General features: G+C 40.3%; 1 protein-coding gene across 3 annotated transcripts in view; it reads right to left on the reverse strand.

Annotated features, from left to right (window-relative positions):
• Positions 1–25,982, reverse strand: part of LOC309373902 (uncharacterized protein C8orf34 homolog) — an 87,115-nt gene that overhangs the window by 13,847 nt on the left and 47,286 nt on the right. For all 3 annotated transcript variants that reach the window (XM_081918440.1, XM_081918441.1, XM_081918439.1), the window contains exons 9-11: positions 18,946–19,031; positions 15,640–15,713; positions 2,459–2,579 (exon numbers count right to left, since the gene is read on the reverse strand). In XM_081918440.1, the coding sequence (XP_081774566.1) occupies positions 2,459–2,579; positions 15,640–15,713; positions 18,946–19,031 (281 nt within the window). The remainder of the gene's footprint in view (positions 1–2,458; positions 2,580–15,639; positions 15,714–18,945; positions 19,032–25,982) is intronic.

Here is a 25,982-nt window from a genome sequence, read left to right on the forward strand (position 1 = left end):
AAAATGATGCCATCAATGATTTTTTTTTTTAAAAAAATGATTTTGCCTGCATTACGCTTTTTCTTTTTTTTTTTTTTTAAAAAAAAACCTATCACTTCACTTCACAATTTGGAGACTACCTGTTTAAATTGTCTGGGTCAATAGATGACAATGCAAATGCCATAACTTAAACCAAATGTGGAATGAGCTCTCTCACAATTAAATTAACCTGTGTTTTTGCAAATGACTGGGTTCATTGACTTATCTACGGTGAATAAGAAGGTATGTTGGAAAACTGATATATGCTGTTTATGTTTCAATGAGAGTTCAATGAACATCATAACTTTTGGCCCAAGATGCTATCTAAAAAACTGATTGGTTCTGCTGATAAGCAAAGCATTTCAATCATTTCTCCACAGCTAATTTAAAGATTTCCACTACAAAATGGTTTTCATTTATTTAGCATAGAATATATATGTTGATTTTGAACATCAGCTTTTCCCAATGGAAGAAAGGAAATATTTCAAAAGAGAATATAGTGCCACCAAATATTTTGATGTATTTGGCATATTAATTTATTTAAGAAAGTTCTCATTCGTGGCACATAAATTGAAATAGATACAGACATAGAATATTAAATGGGACTATGAAAGGTCTGTGTAGGTAATAAGTCTGGGAAGTTGATGGATGCCTCACAATCAACCAGAGCCTAGCACCAGGTGATCTGAAGGATATCTACTTATTTACCTATCTACCTTTCTGGACTTGATTGCTAGCGGTAGCAGTTGGTGGGATGCCACTGCTCTCCCAGTTTCCATAGATAACATGATTCTGACTTACTGGGAGAAGATGGGAAAGGTGCAGGGAGCTTGGCATTGCACAGACATGATGGCAAGAGTGGCAAATTGGCTCCACCACACGGCACAGCTCAGAGCTCCCCATGCCTCCCCATACAGTGTGGGCCAGTAGCATGCTGTGTGGAAGCCAGGAGAGCAGCAGCAGCAGCAGCACCTCCACTGGCCACTACTGGTAACTAATGTCTAAACAGCAGAGCTTTCCATCCTGAATATCTTGATGGGCGGAAGCAGGAGGCAAATGGTAGTGGTAGGTGACATAGACAAAGTGGGGAGGAGCATCACTAATTAAACCTCATCCTTATATGGTGAACACTGGGGTGAAGTGACGCTGAGCAATAAAATTGAATGGGCCAACGAAGACATGTTCAAATAACCCAATAAACCTTGGATGCTTCTAGCCACTAGGCAGCTGTCCCTCAGATCTGTGCCCTGCGAAGCACATGAAGTAATAGTGGGACCCCACCCCTCTGCCAGCTTATATACCCTCCCCTGATGGGTTGCGCGCCTGCAACCTGAGACTTCTCCTGCATGGAGGTGTGCCTCCTGCCCACACTCTTGGGAGCCAGACATCATGCTATGAACTGATTATTTCAACGCATGTTTTCGCCCCTTGCAAAAAGCACCCATAGCTCAGTGGCAAGAGCTTTGCAAGCAGAATGTCCTAGGTTCAATCCCCAGCATCTCCAGGTAGGGTTGACAAGCACTCCTGCAGGAAATGGCAGCTGCCATTCAAAACTGGTATAAGGCAGCTTTGGGTGTTCCTGTACAAAGCTTTGTGTTTAGAACTGGAAATTAAGGATGAGGAACTGGGATCAGTTCTCTTCTGGACCTTGGTGATACTGGATAATGGAAGACCATCTTTGAACAAGAAGATTCCACTTGCCCGGTTTCCTTGACAATCAGAGTTTCTTTCCTTTATGGACCTAATCTTGTGATCCCTTCACTGTGACTATTCTCCATAAGTAGTAGAAGAAGAAGAGCTTGGATTTGATATCCTGCTTTATCACCACCCTAAGGAGTCTCAAAGCAGCTAACATTCTCCTTTCCCTTCCTCCCCCACAACAAACCCTCTGTGAGGTGAGTGGGGCTGAGAGACTTCAGAGAAGTATGACTAGCCCAAGGTCACCCAGCAGCTGCATGCGGAGGAGCGGAGACGCGAACCCGGTTCCCCAGATTACAAGTCTACCACTCTTAACCACTACACCACACTTGCAGTAATTACTGCAAGATCAAGCACCTAAGGATTATCCTTCAGATTGCAGGTACAATATGATGGCTTCAAAGGATAATATTTCCTTCAAACTTTGAGTTTTCTGGAGCCATTTGGGAAGATTTATACAGTGCTGTTTTAGCAGTAATAACAATAATTCACTAACACTGAATGTTACTGAGCTATGGAAACAAATGTGTAAGGAAGCTGTCCAGATATATTTTGATTATGATCTACAGGCAAGCCTCAATGTCTGTCTTAAAATGAGTATTTGTTGACTCAAAGTACCACAGTAACGAAGATTGGAAAAAGAAAAACCACCCCTGTTAACACCTTATTGTTCAATCCACTAAAATCTGTCCTGAAATTTCTTCCCCAAGCAAATGCTAGAGTTTTATGTCACTATACCTACCAGCAAGGTGTTTTTCCATGGTTTGAAGTTCTTTTGCAGCCAATGAATCTTTCAATAGCTTCTGGCTTTGGGAGTCTCCACTGCTGGAACTCATCATATCTAGATCCCAAACTGGTTGATTCTGGCATGATAAAAAAAACCAGGGAGAATGCTAAAATGTTTTTGTACACTTATTAAAAAAGGTAGTTACCAAACATCAAAACGGCACGTTCTTTTCATTACATAATTGAGACAGTCTGGTACTGCTTACCTCTATAGAGACTGGCACAAAATATGGCAGCATACTGGGCCGAAATTTGAAATGGTTTATACTCTCTGTGATCCCACTGACTTCAGTGAGAGTGCATTTAGTTTAAGTCAACATCAACTTGGCCTCAATATCTATATAATTCTTCACCTCTGGGGACAAAACAGCATTTCTAGTGCTGTTGTATCATTGCAACAAAATATAAAAATAAAATATTCCTTTCAGAAGGAACTAGTTGTGATGCCCTTACTGTACTTTGGGAGAACTGTTGGCAACGAAAGCATTTGTGCTGTCATTTGGTTATTGAACACTGCAGTGCTCAGAATTACTTATATTTTTTTGGACGCTAACTTTGAGAAGTTGTTTCATGAGAAACCATGAAGTAAACTTGGTAGTTTCTTTTTACATTTAGAGAAGCTAACAAAAAACATATGACCAGATGTGGAATACCGTTAAAACAACAAGCGTGTAGGTTAATTAAAGTAGAAATTAGCTATCCATTAGAGCAGTGTTTCCCAACCTTGTGCCTCCAGCTGTTTTTGGACTACAATTCCCATCATCCCTTGCCACTGGTCTTGCTAGTCAGGGATGATGGGAGTTGTAGTTCAAAAACAGCTGGAGGCACAAGGTTGGGAAACACTGCATTAGAGCACAATTTATTTTATTTATTACATTCATATCTTTCACTCTCTTCAAAGATATTGAGGAAGTGTACATGGTGTCCCATCCATTTTATTCTCAAAACAATCTTATATGGTAGTTCTGGCTGAAAAGTGTCTGACCAGCCCCCATGGTCACATGGCCAAGTAGAATTTGAACCTTGGTTCACAGATCTGTTAATATATTTTCTGAGTTTCTAAGAAATGTGTTCATAACAAATGAACACGATACCATGAAATTATATGCCTATACATAAAGCACAATTTTTTTTCTTACAGAACCCCAAAGCCTTTTGTTTAGCCATAAACACATAAGCTGCTGTGTTTATGCAAAAACATTTAAACTATGAAGCTCCACGTTAGCACAGGAAAGAAAATCTGGCTGCATTTAAATATCACATCAATCAACTTTATAAAAGCGGCTGGAGATTATATCTGGTGTATTTCCTTACTAATGCAGAATTTGGAATGAGAGTGTTCCAACTGACTTTGAGGTCCAGTGCCGAGGGCCTTCTGGCGGTTCCCTCACTGCGAGAAGCTAAGTTACAGGGAACCAGACAGAGGGCCTTCTCGGTAGTGGCGCCCGCCCTGTGGAACGCCCTCCCACCAGAGGTCAAAGATAAAAACAACTACCAGAGTTTTAGAAGACATCTGAAGGCAGCCCTGTTTAGGGAAGCTTTTATTGCTTGACAGACTATTGTACAGTGGTACCTCTGGTTAAGTACTTAATTCGTTCCGGAGGTCCGTACTTAACCAGAAACCGTTCTTAACCTGAAGCAGCACTTTAGCTAATGGGACCTCCTGCTGCTGCCACGCCGCCGGAGCACAATTTCTGTTCTCAACCTGAAGCAAAGTTCTTAACCTGAAGCACTATTTCTGGGTTAGCGGAGTCTGTAACGTGAAGCATATGTAACCTGAAGCGTATGTAACGTGAGGTACCACTGTATTTTAATATTTTGTTGGGAGCCGCCCAGAGTGGCTTGGGAAACCCAGCCAGATGGGCAGGGTATAAATAATATATTATTATTATTATTATTATTATTATTATTATTATTATTATTCCTAAAGCAGAATAGGTTTAATTTTGAAAAGCTCTATTTTTGTCCCCACATTTAGCATTCAGTCCTCAAATCATGAAATCATGTAAACAGAAAAGCTAAAAACATACCCACACATGTACAGCCCTGTGTGTATCACATACTTTGTTAGACTCTTGTATCTGCAAACACATGTTGCCATTACAATTTCAGATGCGTAACTAGGTCAACTGACATCTGGTGAGGGAAAGTGTTCCCTAAGAGGAAGTGAGGCACATATCTGGGTCCATCTACATGTCTGAAAGCGGTGCCATCTTTACTCCCAACCAATTGGCTTGGTACAGGAAACAAGACAATGGTTTCTGTCCAATAATTTTGTGTGTCAGCATCCAAACCTACAACCAAGAAGTACATTATCCTTTTCAAGTGTTTTGCTAGCAGCAGCGGCTCACAAGGGGGGCAGTGGCATTATCCTGGCAGCACTGCACTCATTGGCCTAGCAGCAGTGGTTCATGAGGAGGCAGCAGCAGTGGCATCTTCACCCTACCAGCCACCCCTGGATCCATTCTGCTGTAAGGCAATACCCTGACCAGGCAGGCATCTCACAGGTACAGCCTATTTCTTTGTTGCTACTCTCCTCTGGAAGCTGTGTCCCCATGGGGACCAGAGAACATTTAGTGGCCCTAGTGTTCCTTCTTACTGCTCCCCAGCATTGAATGAAAGGGCCCCTTCCTGCAAAGGCTACACTCTGTCCGAACAGTGAGCAAATGTCTATCACCCCTCTTTTAAGATGGGGCACTGCAGAGTCCCGTTCCAAAGAACTTTCCAGATTCTGTTCCTTGTGGCACCCTCTCAGCGCTTGCCCAACTAGAACAAATAGCCAAGTGACATCTCAAACCTAAAACTGTGAGCAAAGGTAGCGGCTGCAGCTTCCCTCAAACCCCTGAAGGTTAGGAACTGGCTTTGGGCAGAGAGGTAAGAAGCAGATGCACAAGTGGCATGTGTGTCTGCTTTTCACACCTGCTGTGCAATATCCAAGGTGGGACTCGCACACAATCCCGGCAGTGAGATATGGAAATCGTAAGTGCATCTGCTACTGATGCACGTCTGCATTACATCAGAAACGCAACAGATACACAAGTCACTCATGGATTCAGGAGTGAAGCAAGGTGGGTGCGACCCGCAAAAGCTCCCTCAACTCTGGACCCAAACCCTGGAATCCTCAACAAAACTCAACAACTTTGGCCAACCCTCCCATAAAAACAACTCAACAACTTTGGTCCAACAACTCCTGGCAATGACAATGGGTAGATCACAGGCAGCCTTTTTATACTGTGAGTAGATCGCAGTGTCTTGGGAGTCCAACTAGATTTCAATCGGGAAGGGGGGTTGACAAGAAATTTTCCACTACGGGTACCACCTGACCTTGCTACGCTTCTTGCAACTGACAGCAGTCTCTCTAAAGACTGGGTTAGAAAGCTTTGCCTAAGACTTTGTGAAGTTCTGTCACTCATTCTAGCTTCTAAGCCTATCTGCTCACCCTCTGAGTTGTCAGTGCAGCTAGAAACACTGGTTGTGAGCATAAAAGGCTTCTTTAACCTTCCTTCTCTGCATTATAGCAGTTTTCCCCACAGATCAGGTAGACTAGGCAGAGCACAATCATTAGTAGGTGCCAGACCACTTAAAATCTGACTCCACAGTGACATCTGGTGGTCAGACTGAGGTTCTCCAGCCTCTGCTGATAATAACGTTGAAGCCAATGAATAAATAATACACTAAATGACATGGAGAAACTCTTCGCTGCTGATGGTAGGTTTCCTTCCTCTGAAATATTGTCCTGCCTGCAAATGGTGAAATTCCAGAGATGGAAACATGTCAAACAAACTTCTTGGGGAACTGATCAATGAAGAGATACTGGTTCTTGAAAGATTTCAACGAATATGTCATACACTTAAGACACACGTGATAGCTATATGTTAATGCCTTATGTATATATGTATATGGGACACGGGTGGCGCTGTGGGTTAAACCACAGAGCCTAGGACTTGCCGATCAGAAGGTCGGTGGTTCGAATCCCCGCGACGAGGTGGGCTCCTGTTGCTCGGTCCCTGCTCCTGCCAACCTAGCAGTTTGCAAGCACGTCAAACTGCAAGTAGATAAATAGGTACTGCTCTGGCGGGAAGGTAAACGGTGTTTCCGTGCGCTGCTCTGGTTCACCAGAAGCAGCTTAGTCACGCTGGCCACATGACCCAGAAGCTGTACGCTGGCTCCCTCGGCCAATAAAGCAAGATGAGCGCCGCAACCCCAGTCGGCCACGACTGGACCTAATGGTCAGGGGTACCTTTACCTTTTTATATATGTATATATGTGTACTCTGTGAAACAAACACATGTTTCTGCTTCCTACCTCATAAATACGGCCTGTAATACCATAGCTGATAAGATTATTCAAGCTTGTCATTAGTTTTCCGAATGCTTGGGCATGACTGATGACATTTAGCACAACACACAGCAACAGGAAAAACGGTAGCAGTTATTTGTCTGCTTTCTCAATAAAGTTTTGATGTTTGAAAAAACAAAACCTTTAATGGTGGACAAGACCATCAATGGCTACTAGCCATAATGTCTATGTAAGCATTAACCCTACAGTCTTCCTACCTGAGCTTTACCTAGTGCCCTTAATCCACAAATCCTCCGCAGTAGGGGAGACAACAAATATGTCAACAGACTTCCCAGCTGCCATATAAGCATTAAGCATGACTCTTGATCATGCTGCCATAAATGCACATTGAACAGAAATACTTATGAGTTCTGTTTGGGTAGCCAGTTGTGGTTATTGCATTCTTCCCTGACAAGGCAAGTATACAGGGCAGGGTCAAAATGGCACTTGTTCTCATATTACGCATGGTTTTTCTTAGCGCAGAGATCATCACATTTATTTTCTTGAATTAAAGGCCATAGCCCCACATAGCTCCAATTGATCACTACAGCCCTGCTGCTTTCCAGAGGTTCTGACACCAAAACCAACAATTGGCAGATGAACCAAGAGAAACAAAACATAATTGGGTATACAGGAAAACTCAGAATCACAGAATTGTATAGTTGGAAGGGAGCCTGAGGGTCATCTTCTTCCACGATGTCTTGTACTTGCCATACACCTCAGAATTTTGGAAATCTTTCCCACGAAGTATGCTTTAATTATACTGAGATGCTACAACAGGTATTCTGGAAATGCGTGGGAAGTTTAATATGTTGGGAAGGTTTGCAGCTCTGGCTCCTGCTGCCAGATAAGCCTGCGGACTTGGAAATGGATGGGCAGCAGGACTAAGCAAGTACTGGTTGAGGGCCTTCTGACAGTTCCCTCACCATGAGAAACCAAGTTACAGGAGGTCGGAGCGAAACAATATAAACTGAAAGCTTTCGCAGATGACCTAGTTTTGACATTGCAGGAGCCAGAATCTAGCACGAAAAGAGTTTTACAACTGATACATGACTTTGGTCAGGTTGCAGGATTTAAGCTAAATAAACAAAAAACAAAGGTGTTAGGAAAAAATATGACAGAAATAGAGTCAGAACGGTTTCAGAGAGAAACAGAATTATCACTGGCGAAAAGGGTAAAATACCTAGGGGTTAATATAACAACCAAAAATCTGAGTCTATTCAAAGATAATTATGAAAAATGTTGGTCTGAAATTAAGAGAGACTTGGAAAGTTGGGCAAAGTTGAAGCTTTCTTTGTTAGGCCGAATTGCTGCAATTAAGATGAATGTGCTGCCAAAGATGTTGTTTTTGTTTCAAACATTGCAAATTGTGGACAAAACGGAGTGTTTTCGGAAGTGGCAGAGAGATATTTCCAAATTTGTCTGGCAGGGCAAAAAGCCCAGAATCAAGTTTAAGATATTAACAGATGCAAAGGAAAGAGGGGGCTTTGCCCTGCCAGACTTAAGGTTGTACTATGAAGCCGCAGCTTTCTGCTGGCTAAAAGATTGGCTACTTCTTGAGGACACTGATGTTTTAGACCTGGAAGGTTATAACAATGCGTTTGGTTGGCATGCATATTTATGGTATGATAAAGTTAAGATCAACAAGGCCTTTAAGAACCATATTGTCAGGAAAGCAGTGTTTAATGTCTGGACAAAATATAAAGACTTATTGGAAAATAAAACACCAAGGTGGCTTTCACCTTTGGAAGCTAAGGCCCGAAAAGGAACCAATATGGAAGCCTATTGGCCAAAATATTGGGAATTGTTAGAAAAAGACGGAGACAATTGGAAATTGCAGAGTATGGAGAAAATGAAGGATAAAGTGCGAGACTGGTTACACTACGCTCAGATCAAGGAAGTTTTTAAAAGTGACAAAAAGTTAGGATTCCAGGTGGAGAAATCGAAGTTGGAAACAGAGCTGCTAGAACCTAAGACTAAGGTACTTTCAAGAATGTATAACTTGCTGTTGAAATGGAATACACAAGACGAAATGGTTAAGTCGGCTATGATAAAATGGGCACAGGACATTGGGCATAACATTATGTTTGAGGACTGGGAAAGGTTGTGGACCACTGGGTTGAATTTTACTGCATGTAATGCTTTGAAAGAAAATGTAATGAAAATGATATACAGATGGTACATGACCCCAGTTAAACTTGCCAAATTTACCATTCGTCAGATAACAAATGCTGGAAATGTAAGGAAAATGAAGGAACATTTTACCACCTCTGGTGGACCTGCCCTAAGGTGAAGGCCTTCTGGGAAATGATATATAATGAGCTGAAAAAGGTATTTAAGTATACCTTCACTAAGAAACCAGAGGCCTTCCTCCTGGGCATTGTCGACCAGAAGGTGTTAAAGAAAGACAGAACATTTTTCATGTATGCGACAACAGCAGCAAGGATATTACTTGCCAAGAACTGGAAAACTCAAGATCTACCCACACTGGAAGAATGGCAGATGCAACTGATGGACTATATGCAGCTGGCGGAGATGACCGGCAGAATCCGAGACCTGGGAGAAGAAAGGATGGAAGAGGACTGGAAGAAATTTAAGACTTATTTACAAAAATATTGTGATTTAATGGAATGTTAAGAAAGATGCTTGGTTATAAACAATTGGCCATCACTAAAATAGATCAGGAAATGATGACAAGAGAGATTAAGAGAAACAAAGTTGAAGGACAATTATTTTAACGTATTTTATTGGTATATAAGTTGGAAATAAGATGATAATTTGCTTGACAAAAACTTATTAATGACGTAAATGGGAGCGGGAGGCGTGAGGAAGTTCAAAGATGACAGGAAACTTTGTTAAAGCAAAAAATACTGTTTATTATTAATGTACTTTTTTCTTTTTTCTTTAAAAATCTTAATAAATATTTAAAAAAAAAAAAAAGAGAAGCCAAGTTACAGGAAACCAGGCAGAGGGCTTTCTCGGTAGTGGCTCCTGTCCTGTGGAACGCCCTCCCATCAGCTGTCAAAGGAATAAACAACTATCTGACATTTAGAAGACATCTGAAGGCAGCCCTGTTCAGGGAAGTTTTTTAATGACTGATGTTTTAATGTATTTTTAATCTCCTGTTGGAAGCCGCCCAGATGGGCAGGGTATAAATAATAAATTATCATCATCATCATCATCATCATCATCATCATCATCATCATCATCTGTGGACTCTGCCAAGCTGCTCAGGCCCTGGGCATTTCTGACCTTGTTTATATTTGTTTTCAAAGCGTCCTTTCTCACTTGTTTATAATTCTCTTTGATATTATTGCTATTATTTGCTTTAGTTAGTGAAGCAACATATAGACCAACCTATATGCGGCACCATATCAACAAAATAACCCAAGATGTGGTGGTGGTATTTTATACTACTTACCTAGAAATTCTGTTTGCTGTGATGTTTTTATTTTGTTTTAAAATGTTAATAAAATTCCAATATATAAATCTAGGACACTTTCTTTCTTAATATTTGGACTAGAGCAGTATGGCCCTACAGCTTTAAGGTGGTTTTTGTATCTCAGGCAATGACTTAGTCAAACACAGTTAATATTAAAATCAAGTACACACTGGCAGTTCTTTTTTAATTGTGACCTTGATATTACTGGCATTTTTATTTCATTGTAATGACCTTTGGCTATACACAATAAAACTGTGACTGGCTGAATCATGACAATTTTCAGACAAAGGAAATTATTAAAGCGTACTCGTCCATGTTACTTTTGGAACTGGATTTCGGCTACTCTTACCTAAGATTGAACTGAGGCAAGGCCCCAGCTATCGCAGCAGTGGAAAACTGTTCTCAAGCAATATATCTAAGATGTATCTGCCAGCAGCTGAGGTCAGCCACATGTCAGTTTAAAAGTTTCCCCCCATGTCTTCATTATTTTTTCACTTACATTATATTTATTTTTGTCTTTACTCAAGTTACTACAGATAAATTCTTCCTGGCATGAACATTAACAGAAAGAAAAGACCCAAATTCAATCATTACTTATCTGGTTCTTTACATTTTTGGAAAATACTGTAAGAGGGTAGGAAAAAGGAAACATGCCTGAATATCAGCATATTAAGAAACAAGATCAACCATCACTTGTGTCTAGTTTCAGCACTGCATCTGACCATACACAAGTGATTGTTTGCTCTTCCATTTAGGAAATATACAAAACTGAAACACATTTAAACACATTAAAACTATGACAAATCTCAGGGCCAAAATTTGCATGACTGATGGGGTTTCTTCAAAGGTGTGCTCAATTAAACAGCACAAGAGATTTCAGTTTTAGTATACCCAAAAGCAAATTGAATGATACTGGCTTTGTTCACTAAAGTAGGCTGTTCCTCAATCAATACATTTCCTTTTATTTTAATGGCTCTTTATTGTAAAAAACGCTAGCTATAGCTGAGTTGACTAGTCCTTATTCCCCCAGGACCATAACATAAACTTGGATCTGCCAAGTTGGGGAATCTGATGGAGTTGTTCTGGTTTACAAAGTTGTGTTCCCACTAATCTATGCCCCATTGGCTTCACCTGATTTTCTAGAACTGAGGTTTTGTCACTCAGTACTTCCTCACCAGAAAGCAACTTCTAGTTCAAGAATCGTCAACTAGGTTCTTTTAACAGTTACTATATCCCAAGGAAAAACCAGATCACTGGGCTAGTCACTCTTTTAAATAGTAACATTGCACTCATATTTTCTGAGTGATTGTTAATCTTGAAGGCTTAACCTGCTTTCTGGAAACAGAGGTGTTTTAAAGCAAGAGGCTGCAGAAAATTCGTGGAAGGGCCTAAGCTCTGTTTCTTCATTTTTCCTGTTATTATATTTTATGTAATTTAACTACTGTACATAAAAGCTAATGCAAACCATTGATGGGGCACAGATTGGCATTAACACAGTAGAATCCTGTGAGATTATGGAGGAGCTATTCTGCTTGCTCCAGCTCACACTGAAACAATAAACTATGGTTTATTGCTGCAGGAATGAGATTCACATGCCTAGTCTGCTAACATAAGGTTAGCAATGCCAGCTGGGACAATTGAGAAGGCTGACTAGACACACGGAACTAGATTCAGCACTAATCCTTTGGGGGCAGGACTATCAAAACTATTAGCAACAGCCATCTGTTAGGTCTTACACACATTGTTCCAAATCAAGTACCACAAGTCACTGCATAGATACTGAGTTCTAGCATGTGAAAACAGCACCCTTTGGGGACAGGTATTCCAACGTTTTTGCAGCGTACTGCTTTTTATAATTCTTATACGAGAACAAATAACACATTCTGCACTTTCTGGGGATGATTTTATCCTTAGAACTTTTCTCCCGATGACATTTCAGAGGTGCCTAAGCATGCTTTTCATTTCTCAGACAAGGCTAATGTGAAGCTTGCAATGACCAATGTCAGGCTGAAAATAACAATTCAGGAAAACAACTAAAAAAGGAGCCAAGATGAAATGTATTTCAGTGATACTGACGCCAGTAAAATCTGGAGATTGCTATTTAGTAATCAGCTCCTGTCAGAATTACATACAAATTAATTTGGCTGAACTTTTCATTTTTCCAGTTTCAGTTTCAACTGTATGAAATGATTCAATGTCAAAAAAAGAATGGACAAAAAGCAGTTGAACAATCTTCATCTACTCAAGATGAAATGGAAATATTTGTCACAGACTTCAGAACATGGTTAAACATTTCCGTGTTCCTGTGAATCTGTCTCTCTCATTAATCCTGCCTGAGGAGGATATAAGAAGACTGATAACTTTCCAAGCAACTAATGAAATACTCTGCATGCAGAGTAATTCACGTCATTCATTTTCCTCCTAGAGTTCACCAACTGTTCAATCTTTTTGCTCCATGAGCTTTTTTCAGGCACATGTTGCAAACGAGTCAACCTTTTTCATGTAATCTAAAAATAATAATCCTCCTCAGAGCTTTGTTGCAATATTGACAGCTATTTTTAATCCCTATGTCCAACATTAAGGTCCGTTCTACTTGAAATGCCATGTAATTGAAATTACAAGCTTTCTGCTCTGTATAGCAGGCAGCATGCCAGCACATTTTTACGCCAAAATCATACTGAGCTAGTCCTTCCCAAACCATGATTCATGCTGATGCGGACAGGGAAAACCTACACAAATGGCTGCATGTAATAAGACAGACAGAAGCAATGCTTTTGTTTTTAAGAACTGGTAATTCTGAGATTGAAAATCTTACGTTATTGCTGAAGATACCAAAGGTTCAAATACAGTGCTGCTTTTCATAAAGAGTGGCCCTTTTACTAATAGTGTTATATACATTTAAGATAGAAAGATACATATAAACCCCTATTTGGTAAAGAAACGAAGGCCATGAATCTAAATAAGAAGTCTTCAGGTCAGTACTTTTTTTGGGTTGCCTTAGAGGCATCAGCAAAGCCAATGAACACTTATCATAGCTTCCTTTACAAATCCTCGTGACACCAAGGCAAATTATATGGTAGAATCATCTAAAAAGATGTATGTGGTAAATGGTCTGTTTTGGTGAAACGTAATATTTGCTCTTTATTTCCCATTGCAAATAGTCAGTACATTTCCAATTAGCACCACTTCTCTGATTGTCCCATTCTCTGCCCTCTCCAAAGCCACAAAAAACGCAACCGGTTTTCATCTCCCCTCATCCTAAATCTTCATTTTTCCTCAGCTGAGTTTCAAGCAGGCATGATATTCAAAACAACGGAAACTTTAGGAAAAAGAAAAACTATCAAGAGATAAATTGATATTGAATTGCTTTGTAACGACAGGAAAACACATTATATGTTGTCTTGTAGATGCCACTAGCCTATTTGAAAACCCAGGATGACCCCTTCAACTCTTGACTTCCAGAATTTACAGGATCATTGCACTGCTGAAATCAGCACTTGGCTGAGACTGTGTGTTCTTTCCAGATGTGAATGTCTGCGGCTGAAGAAATATGAAAGGCTAGAACATAAAAATTTTATCCCAAGATGCTGGGGGGGAAAGACTTGGTTTGATGTTTTGGAGAAGGTTTTAAAGTAGGTTACTTCACAGATAACCTCCTTATTTATACATTAGCCACCTAAGCTAAAAGCAGATATAGAAAACAAAAGCACATGCACCAATTTACAAATAAAACATAAAAAATAGTACAACTGGTAAAGCTAAGGACAATGAGCTATTTATGTGCCAATAAGGAAAAGGCAATGAAGATAAAACTCTTTGTTTGTATAAAGGAAGGAAAGTGCCATCCGGAAAAAGAAATAATAATGGAACTTTGAAACTGTGGGCCAAAACAGACAAATCATGGGAGTTTCATAAATTGGATATCCCAACACTTACATTTAATTTCAGAGGTGCCTAGGAGCATCCCTTAACCAGACTGGAGATGCAGCACTGGAAGAAGAGAGAATATAATCTCTCTACCTATGTCATTTCTCTGCTCTGAATTGCCACCCAACAGCAGAAGATACAGAGATTTCCACAGTGTGACTAATAGTAATGGGGTGGGTGATTTAGATCAGGGAAATGACATATGGCAGGGAAAGGGTTTCTGTTTGCTGCTCCCATTTAATTTGAGAATTCTCCCATGGCTGCTTGTTGAACCGAAAACAGTGGGAATCTGATCATAGTTCTCCTGCATCTCATCTATTTTGGTCTGGTAACGAAAAATTGAAAACATAAACTTAAGTAACAATGTGAGTTGGGCAGAAGAATAGGAGTTAGAAGTAAATTAAGAGTTACGAACAAAAAACCACGAGGATTATTTATTTAATTAGAGCATTTTCACCCTGCTCTTCATCCAAAATGGCTCTCAGCACAGCTTATTAAAATCAGGAGTGAGGCATATCGTATATATTCCACAAATGACAAATGCCCCATTTTCTTTTTAACCGATGCGGAACAATATGCTTTGGACTCAAATTTTGCACTGCATTGCAAAATAACCTTGACTGAAGTTGCATCGTTCATGGATAAAAGTTCGCAAGCGCTTAAGCTTTTCCGTGATGTTAACAAGTGTGAAGAGGTTATGCTGTTATATAAACTCATTTTAAGAAATGAATGTCAGTGCATTTATTTGATTTAGTTTCTGAAAATCAAGGGAGGCTGAAATGAGTACAAGATGTGCCATTAAAACTTGCTTTCTTGGTTGTAATAAAACACCTTATGAAAAACAGTACCTATTTTTGTGAAGAACAAGCCACTGCACACTCTTGCACAAGCCAACAAAAATAGATTATACGATTTGGTTTGACAGAGAACACTATCAGAGCTATACTTACATCACAATATACTATTAAAAATATAGCAAATGATCCAGCCAGTTCAGAATTTTTAAGGAGGATTCATTTCAGTTGCAGAGTAAAGCAGATGCCTAGCATGCCTCCTATTACAGGATTTTAAAGTGCTTACCTTTGTCTTGATTCTGCCAATATATCTTTAAAATTACATATTAAAAATTAACTTTAAAAATCCTAAGCTCTTACAAAACTAAAAGTACATGTTTATACATAAACACTGACAGTTGTACATGCTGAATATTCTGATTGACTCTGAAAACTTGAACCAACCAATTGGTTAAATGTGATTTATATTCTAGTCCAGCGCTCAGGGAATGTGATACGCAAACCTCCAGTATTCCCTTCAGTTTCATGCCAAATGTATTCAAGTTAATCTAGAAAAACTGAGGGTTTGTTTGTATTTATTTACAGAATTTGTGTTCATAAAACTGAAGACAGTATATATAGGATCCTTATTCTTACCTGCTCTGCTGCTTGGAGTACATTCTCCAATTCATCACTGCTTTCCATTGAAATTTCTGCTGCAGGCACTGGTGCTGTTTTAAAAGATGGGGGGAAACCAATAAAGAATAACGAACAACATTTTTTATTATTGTGCACTCCCCGACCACAAACTGCAGCTGTGGAGATGAGATCAGAAGCATCTGCTTCTGGGTTTAAACTAATCATAGCTCCCCATTACGTTTGAACTCAGGCTAGTTTATATTTGGTGAAAAGACCAGTATCGTACATTATGGTTTGAAGCTGGCTTGTTTCAATCAACTGAAGCTAAGCCAACCACATTGATTCCAAGTGCTGATATCACAAGGAACTCTGGTTTGTTTAATACTGGAAATGAAAGGTCTGATCTCCCTTTTGCAGCCGAGGAGAGGGGAGGAAAGAGTACACAAAATAAAGAGTATCCTGTTGTAATAAACCTCAGCACCAGCTGATCTAGGCTTGGCATGGCTTAGTTAAAACTGGGTTGCCAAAGAAGTCTCCTCTGATAATGAAAGCTTCTTTGAATAACCTCATAGCTGTGTAAGTGATTTCTTGACTTCTCATCTAAGAAACAATTTACAGTAGCATTGGAGGTGGCAGCAGTGCCATCCCAATAGCCACAATGCATTGACCCAGACAGAGAAGGGATGGGCTCTGAGTTGTTGGTAGCATCATCCACGCTCCGGAAAATGCAGCTCTGCTGCCCTCACTCACTGCTGCTGAATATTTGGGCAAATACCATTGATTTGTGTCAGTTGACCCAAAATCTGCATTTGCTAACCTTTGCGTATATTTGTAACTTGCATGAACCAACCATTCATCGCTCAACATGGAAAAGTGGCAAATTTCCAATAAAATATCAGACGACAGAACAGCATTGTGAATGCAAGATTTACTACAATATGGAAGACATTAGGGCTTCAAAACTTTTTAAAGGATGTGATAAACACTTATCCCACCACATCACAGTGCGCACAGTGTTCATTCATAATGAAAAAACGTTGTGGGAAAGTCATTTTACAGACCTTTCTGTATCACGCATAGTTATTTTAACACAGCCTATATATTGCCATCCATGCATTGCCTTATTAACTGGGGCCAGTTTGCTTTGTTTTGCCACATGATGAGCAAATAGCTTTGCTCAGGAGTGATAACACTGTTAATCCAGAAATAATTGCTATTGTCAGAAAATACTGTTGTACTGACTTATGTTCTGATGAAGCAATCTATGAACAGCAGACTGAAACCATGGAATCCAGAACTAATGATTATGCAAGTATTTATATATATCTACATATAACTTTAATTTAAAAACTGACCCACTGGCTATGTGTTACATTAAACACGTGGACCAACAAATGTTTGCATAACTAGTATTAACTACTGGCATAATATATTATGTAGATATATATTGCAAGTCATAGTTCACATGGTAATAATATACTGGACCCCAAAATTTGTTGATTGGACGCAACATTAATTTTAATGTTAAATTACGAAAGATGAAACAACACCTTGAATAGTCATACTACCTGACACAAAGTCTGTATCATGGCCATTATATCTTGGTCCAGTGTTACTCCAAGGTGGACTCTGATTTAGAGTACAGTGGTACCTCGGGTTAAGAACTTAATTCGTTCCAGAGGTCCGTTCTTAACCTGAAACTGTTCTTAACCTGAAGCACCACTTTAGCCAATGGGGCCTCCTGCTGCTGCCGCACCGCCGGAGCACAATTTCTGTTTTCATCCTGAAGCAAAGTTCTTAACCCGAGGTACTATTTCTGGGTTAGCGGAGTCTGTAACCTGAAGCGTCTGTAACCCGAAGCGTCTGTAACCCGAGGTACCACTGTACCAAAAAGTCACTTAACTCTGTACCCCTTTCTATACCATCTGGGCCTGAGGAAGTGTTTCTCCATCATCCAAAGACTCCCCTGTAACTTCTCCTGTTCCATAGCTATCTAGGAAAATGTGACCTCAGAATAAGTTATAGGCTCTTTAAGGATTGCATGACAGCTCTGCTAGGGGAGAGGAGGCACTGGAAGGGAAAGCCTCACGAACCTTCTTAAGTTTTCGGATGACCCTGATCCTTTGCTGAGGAAACATCACCATAATGGTTTTTGTTATTGATAATAATAATAATAATTCCCTGCCATTCACCAGCAGGTCCCAGGGCAGGTTACAACAATTTAAAATTCAGTATGAAGAACATTTAAAACAATTAAAGTAATAGGAATATTGTGACTCCTGGAAACACACGTCTCAGTGTCAGGGTAACACGTATCTCATGGTAAAGAGATGTATCCTCAGTCTTAACTAAAAGCTGCTTAGTGAGTAGCACCTTTGTGGGAAGAGAATTCCACAGCTTATGAGTTATGGGCAGCTCCATGTACAGCTCATTGCAACAATCCAATCTGAGATTACCAGAGGATGGAGTACTGTGGTCAAGTCAGCTCTGCCCAAAAGGAGACGTATCTGAACAGCTCTAGTTGAAACTGGAAATAGGCAGGCCTAGTCTTCCAAACCTTAGTCAGCAGGGTTCACTGAGAGCTGCCCAGGGTCCCGCCTTGCCTTTGCCCATGCCAGCAATTCCCCCACAAGCCCCCAGAATACCAGTTTAGATATTCTAAACTTCATGAAACTCCCATCCCCCATAACACTCATTTAGTTGTGAGCTCTATAGGAATATTCCTTACACTGAATCAGATCAGCAGCTATCAGGATTTCAGATAGGGTTCTTTCCCAATCCTACCTGGAGAAGCTAGAGACTGAAGCTGGAACTTTTGCATGCAAAGCAGATGGTCTGCTCCTACTGAGCTTTGGCACTTCCCAGTTATGGATTTTTAGCTAATTCATAAAGAACAAACTGGCACAGGAGAGGTATTTTGAGTTCAATCACATTGTGCCTGCTAACCAAGTTATACATCATTATCCAAACAGCAGAGATAAGCACTTTAATTCTGCAAAGCCTCAGCATTGTGCTGTTGTCTTCAAAAAGCAGAGTTGCATCAGCGTTTTCCACACAGTGTTAAGTCTAATCTCAACAGGGAGTGGAGTGTGAAGAGTAGTGAGAGCAAAGAAAACAAACTTAAATAGTAAGGAACAGGGTCTGATGAGCTAAATTTCTTTCCACACATTACTGTAATTTGGTAACTGAAAAAGGAATTTACCTCCCACCAAAACTGGTCTTAAAAATTTTCCCAGCAGATATTCTCGAATGTGTTTTTATCAGTATGTATTGAGTCGTTCAGATTATTCCATTAGAGGTAGCATAGCTCTTTCAAGAACTTACCGACAGATTGTGGCACTTCTTGCTCGAGAGTCTGAGACGCAACAGATACATCCTCTGTTCTTTCTGCCAAGTTATCTCCTTGCAGTCTAGGATGATTGAAATGGAAACAATTTTGAAGTTATATGGAACATTCCACTGATTAATGCACAAGACAATTGGACAGCTGCCAGCTTGCACTGCTAAGCACCACTAGGAGGCTGATGCCCTTACAAAAGTGTTGAAAGATCCTGGGCTGGAGGCTGCTGGCTGATAATTTAGTGCCTTAGAGGTACGCAGCTGTTAATGGTGCCCAACATGGGCTGTTGATACTTTGGCTTGTATCTGTAGTGGATAAGGTAAAGGTAAAGGTACCCCTGCCCGTACGGGCCAGTCTTGACAGACTCTGGGGTTGTGCGCCCATCTCACTTAAGAGGCCAGGGGCCAGCGCTGTCCGGAGACACTTCCGGGTCACATGGCCAGTGTGACATCGCTGCTCTGGCGAGCCAGAGCCGCACACGGAAACGCCGTTTACCTTCCCGCTGGTAAGCGGTCCCTATTTATCTACTTGCACCCGGAGGTGCTTTCGAACTGCTAGGTTGGCAGGCGCTGGGACCGAGCAGCGGGAGCGCACCCCGCCACAGGGATTCGAACCGCCGACCTTTCGATCGGCAAGTCCTAGGCGCTGAGGCTTTAACCCACAGCGCCACTATTATTTTATTTATTAAATTTATATACCACCCTTCATCCAAGGATCTGAGGTACGAACTGGACCTGCATGCAGCTGGGGCAGCACTCTCCATACCTCTAGTAAGGGCTCTGGGTCCTCCTCCTCTCACACAGGTGCTCTGTGGTGGAAGCTAGTAGCCACACAGTGAAACCTCTCAAAAGCCACCATTGAGTCTATACCTTACCATGTAATTCATTGAAAACATTAGTTGCACAAAGTATATCTTTTAAAACATTAATTATTAATATTCCTATCAAAAATACGTATTTGAGACTAGCTAGCAATTTATTTCTAAGGACTTTGGGAGGGTTTTTTGTTTTGTTTTTGATAAGTGATAACTTATCAAAGCTGCTCCATCAACAGCTGCTATGGAAATGGCTGGTGTGACTCAGCTCCATTCACAGCCCACCAGGCGTTAGCAGTGGGATGACAGCTTTGTTTGGGATCTGGGTGAGAGGCTCTGCCTCTTACCAAAGCTGGCCCAAGAATACCAACCACTGTTAGTCTCCTGTGTCTCCTACCTGGAGCTGATTCAAGTTCTGGCAAGCATTGCAGATAAAGGTTCTCTTTAACCTCTCCAAGGTAAGCGCTGACTAAGCTTTGTTCATTTCCATCTTCATGACTGCTGCACTGATCAAGTCTGGTACAATGGGTTGGTTAACGTATTTGTTCAGTCTCAATGATTTTGCTAAACCATTTCTGAGACTAAACTAACATTCCCCAATTCCTCATGGCTTACTGGCTGGGATGTTCCAAGCTAAGTTTTAGGTAGCAAACACTTGGTGTATGGATGCAGATTCATGGAAGATTGGGTTAAAGGACTGAGAGTTGGACTGGATGAGCTTCTGATTTGCAAAGTACTAAAATATCACACATTCAGACCACACAGGAAAGAGAACTTAAGTTGAAAAGATTTCTTATCCACAATTTTGAAAAGCTTTATTCACAGTCACAGTATTTTCTAAGACTCAGTAATTATTGAAGTTAGCTGAGCAATAGCAAGCCTGTAGCTTCTTCTTGTTTGGCGCGCGCTCTCTCTCTCTCTCTCTCTCTCTCTCTCTCTATATATATATATATATATTCATATATTCTTGGCATCCGTTCTTTTTCCTTTTTTTAAAAAAGTTGTGCTTTCTATAAATATAGCTGTTAATTACAAATGAAATTCATAGCCTTTAAAAAAAATGTATGATGTATTTCAGGAACGCGGGAAATATCCAACCTCATAGGTGGGCTTCTCTCTACAGTGCCAAATTACTTGGCAGGAATTTCAGTAATATAGAATAAGAAAGATTGATCAAAGACAAATACGCCTTGTTCCACACCCTACATGTAATGGAAAAGAGGACATAGAAGACACATATCTACACTGGATGGGTGCAGATACTAACTAAAATCAGGCCTGGTGACACCCAGAAACATGGGTTCGGCAGCTGCTGAGTGCCACAGTCACCTTCTTCCAGTCTCCTCTTCCCCAGATATGAGTTTTTGTTTCCTCAATTCATGCCACAACTAGCACTTCCGCATCCTTGGATGTCCAAGACTGAACTTCCTATCTTTCCTCCTAAGCCTGGTCCCTTTGTACACTTTCTTTATCCACAGGCAATGTTATTATCCACCGTCCTGAACATGCACAAAGCCTTGGCTTTATCTTTGCCTCCTCTCTGCAAATTTCTGTTCTCTGGACTCAATTGTCTCACTTTGGCTTCTTCCAGGGAAGGGCAAGGCTGTCAGTTAAGGTTTCTCTGAGTTGCTTTCTCTCAGTAAAGCAACCAAGTTGGGTGGCTTTAAAAGAAGATTAGACAAATTCATGAAGATTTACTACATTATTTTCATTTTTGTATGCATTACTTGGCTGGAGAACTGTATTGCAAAATTCAGAGAAGTGTGAATTTCAAAAGCTAGCAGTGTTTTAGTTCTTGTATTGCTTTGGAAGGTATGAATTAGACAGATTTGCCTTTCAATGCCAGGTTAACAGAATTTCTCCCCTACCCCTAGTCTCTTCACACCTATCCAGCACTCAGCTGCTAAAATAATTTGCTGCTGGACCCTCATTGCTCCACCATGCAAGTATGGAACTAGTGGGAAATGAGCATTTAAAACCCCAGTGTGATGTTCCACCTTAAATCCCTACACTGGCTTCCTAAATCCAACACAAGCTCTTTGCCCTTACCTTCAAAACCATTCATAGCCTTGCATCCACCTGGTACATCCACACTTATATCCTGATATTTTCCTGCCTGTGATCTTCATTATTCCAGCTCTAAGCACCTGCTTCTAGCTCCTACCATTTCACCCTTGCTGTACTGTATGCTTGGAACTACCTTCTCAGGACAAGAGAGTTCACCTCTCCTGATTTATTCTTTCTCAAAACCCACTTTTCAGTGAAGCCTATGGCTAGTTCCCATGCTCTACTGTAATTATATCTGGGCACATGTCTCTTAAATAGTTGCACATTGCTCCTCTTCTTACTCCTTCCTCCATTTTCCTCATCAGCAATCAGACTGATGAGTGCTATACCAGCTGCTTCTTCTAAGGCTTCTTCAAAGGTAGACCCACTTCTTATGCATTGCAAAAATCTAACCCAGAAATTACCAGAACACAAACAACAATAGGTAGGCTACTATCTGGGGCCATCAGCTGAAGTTGACAGAAGGCACTCAATGCCACTGAGGCCACTTATGTCTTAAGTGACAGTAATGGATCCAGAAGTGACGTACATGCTCCTGGCAAGATAAAAATGTAAAATGAATAACTGAATCCTCATCTATGCAACACAGGTGGTATCAAGGGCCACATTTTCTTTCCAGTTTTAAACAGGGTTTTATGCGAACAACAAGTATATAAAAGTGTATCATATTACTTGTTTTACTTTCTGCAGCCACTCCTAAAAATGTTCATGAAATGACATCAGAGTTGGAAACAGACAATTGTTTTGTGGAATTAACTATAGGCTTTCCTTTTTGTGTTCTTTCTGATAAAACCTCATCCATTTCACTCTTCTGATAACTTTTAATATAGAAGACTATCTGGGAACTGTAAGCAATTACTCATTACAGCCTGAAGCTCTAGGGAAGTCAGTTGCTAATTCTACAGCAGATTATCACAATATGAAAGAATGTTCATTTAAAGTTTGGCAATAGTTTCTACATCTTGCAGAGTTTTAGAAATGTGAGACACGATCCATCTGGAACATCTACATAACTTCTTTTTTCCCAGTGCCCATAATCATAAAACATAAATATGTTAACATAGCCTGAATTTCATTTTGTATTTCCTGAAATGGTTTTCAATGAGCTGAGCTCATTCCTGTACATATTCAGTGATTACTAAAAACAACAGCCACTTTTGATTCTTCAATGAAGAAGCACAACACATGAGTCTAGTGATGCTCCAATGCGTGTAGTCCTTTGAGTTGAAATACGAATTTTTGTGATTTAAAATTCCCATCTTCAGGTATTTCCAAGTCTGGCTCAGGTTTTAATTTGAGCCAGAGAAGAATGTCTCCTTCCACCACCTCTCTGCTCCTCTCCCCTTTCCTATAGCAGTGTCTCGGGCATTAGGATCTCAGGAACATGTAATTTTCCTAATGCACCAGTTACTCCTCCCTTCCTCTTCCTCCTCCTCCTCTTTAGTTACCCTCTTGCATCTATTCATCTTTACTTTCTCATCCCATCCCCATTGCTTCCTCAAATTCTCTGCTGTCCCTTACATCTCAAGAGAACAAGCAAAAAAAACAAAAAACACCTAACTAAGTGGCTTCCTTGATTTTGCTGCAGACCAGGGTAGGCATGGGAAAGCTTTGGCCATGGCAGGACCATCACAAAACACTTTTGTCAGCAGCCATACTCCCCTCTCTTTATTCCTACCTGTGCTAGTCACAGATCAGTCACTGATTTGAGCACTGGAACCTACTAAGTATATCAAAAGGTGTTTCTTTCCCCTTCTAGCTCACCCCACTGCACTGAATGCTTCTTCAGAGGGTTTCCCTACCTTCAGGACAGGTCCTTTGGAGAATATGCAGAGCTCAGTTTGGTGAGAGAAAGGGAGAGAGACTTGCTTTGCATGCGGAGTGCCAAGCTCAATAGCCCTACAGATCCTGAGCTATCTATGTGAATGTATATCATACACGAAGGGTGAAAATATACATTATACATGGAAGTAGTCTGAATGCTCATTCTCTGCCCTAAAAGCAAATCCCTCAGAATTTCAAGAATGGAGGTTGAAACTATTTCTACCACCCTTCAAATTTATGCCTATCTTATTTTAGTTTTGTTAATGCGATGTGATGCCCAAGACTAGGCTCCCCATGCTATCAGAGAAGGGAACCAATGACAAAGGGTGTGGAAGACTGGGTTTAGGAGCCATCTGAGGAGAAAGCCTCTGAAGAAACCAGCCTATAGGATGCTCCCATGGAAGGGAAGTTCCAATGGCGATGTATCCATCCACTCTGCATAGGTAGTCTTACTTCCCTCCTGTGACTCAAAAGACCCTTGGAAGTGTCCACTCCACCACTGTAAGACATTCACCTTCCTGCAGGACTATTTGAGGCCATAGTTGATTCTAGACTATTGGTGGAGCAACATTTCAAGCTATGTTTCCTTAAATTGCATCCAGTTTAACCTTGAAACCAGCTGCCACAATGTGCTGTCCATGGTCCTGACCACCAAAGTCTATCCTGGACTCTTGCAAACTTCTGTAGGCTCCAGCCTATAATAGGACACTTAGATTAACCTTATACAAAACTACCTGAGTGTAAGCCTCATTGAACTGAACAGGGCTTACTTCTGAACAGACATACTGTATATGGGATTGTGCTGCTAAGCACATATAGCACATTATTTAGGGAATGCTCAGCCATGCAAGAACTATATTGGGCAAATGAGCCATGAGTCACCTAGATTTTGGAAGATATACATATCATAGAATCATAGAATCATAGAGTTGGAAGATGTGTGTTGGTTTAGTTTTGGAAGTCTGATTTTTCACATTTTACTGGGGTTTAAAATATACATTCCCCACTAGTTTATTTAGAAAAAGGATCATCTATTATTTACAGACCACTTACTATAGTAAATGGTGCTATAGGCCACATACTATAGCAATAGCCACAAATAAAACTTTAAGGCCTTAATATTATCTTAATATGAAATACAGTGGTACCTTGGTTCTTGAATTTAATCTGTTCTGGGAGTCCATTCGACTCCCGAAACGGTTCCTGCACTCAATTCGGAAGCTGTGGAAGCCACACTGGACATTCGGCTTCCAAAAAACATTTGCTAACTAGAACACTCACTTGTGGGTTTGTGGCATTCGGGAGCTGATTTGTTTGGGAGCCAAGCCGTTCGACTACCAAGGTACTACTGTATTAACCTTTCTAGGTTTCAGATGTTGGTACAAAATTTCCACTGAAGACTAAATATTCTCTTTCATTTGATAGGTTATTCAGCCTAACAAATGCCACTGTTACAAAATACTGTATCAGCAATACTGTAAACATTTATCTTTGAGTTAAATGAAAACACTTATAAGTAGACATGAATAGAGTTTCTATGATTAGTAAAGATAGATAAACTTGGAATTACCCTTCTATAAACTAAACAAAACAAAACAAAACAAACCACATGTGGCATAAAATGACTTAGAAATGCACTGAATTTTGGCATGGGTATATTTTCTACCCCAGCTAATGTTAGCAGACTGGATTAGTAAAAACAACAACAAACAAACAACAAACAATCGCTTTTTCACAGAAAAACAGTCAGAGACAGGCCACCAAAGAGCACTGGAGTCAAATAATACAAAGCTTACTTGCTACAGGCAAATATAAAGCCTGGTTAAGGAATTAAGGTTTTGTTGTTGTTGTTTGAAAATAAGTTTCATTTTCTATTTTAGATACAAAAGAAAAATCTCAGCTTCCTCTGAAACATACCACTAGTGAAAAGTAAACAAAATCTTACTGGAAGCCCTTTATAAATTGCTTCTGATACAAACCAGTGACAGTTGTAATCTGCTATTAAAACAAGCCAATAATAGTAGACTGCTTCTTAGCATTCCAAGCCAGAAAAGTGGGGCAGATAGAAAACAGCATTTGTATGAGACACATCTCTTCTTTCCCACTGCATCTTTATAAAACCGTGCGGAGGAAGTATCCATACATTCTTCTCTTGTTTCCCCCCTCCATCCAATAACTAGCATTAGTATTAGAATTAATGTCCTGTGAAATGGAACTATTCAACCTTTTCTTAAATTTACCCTGTGTCTGACCTGTCATGTCTGATGAAAAAATATATCAACATTGCCTTAAAATTCCAAAAGGAACATTTTTCTC

This window comes from Podarcis melisellensis (genome assembly GCF_964234715.1).
Source record: "Podarcis melisellensis genome assembly, chromosome: 7".
Lineage (NCBI taxonomy): Eukaryota > Metazoa > Chordata > Lepidosauria > Squamata > Lacertidae > Podarcis > Podarcis melisellensis.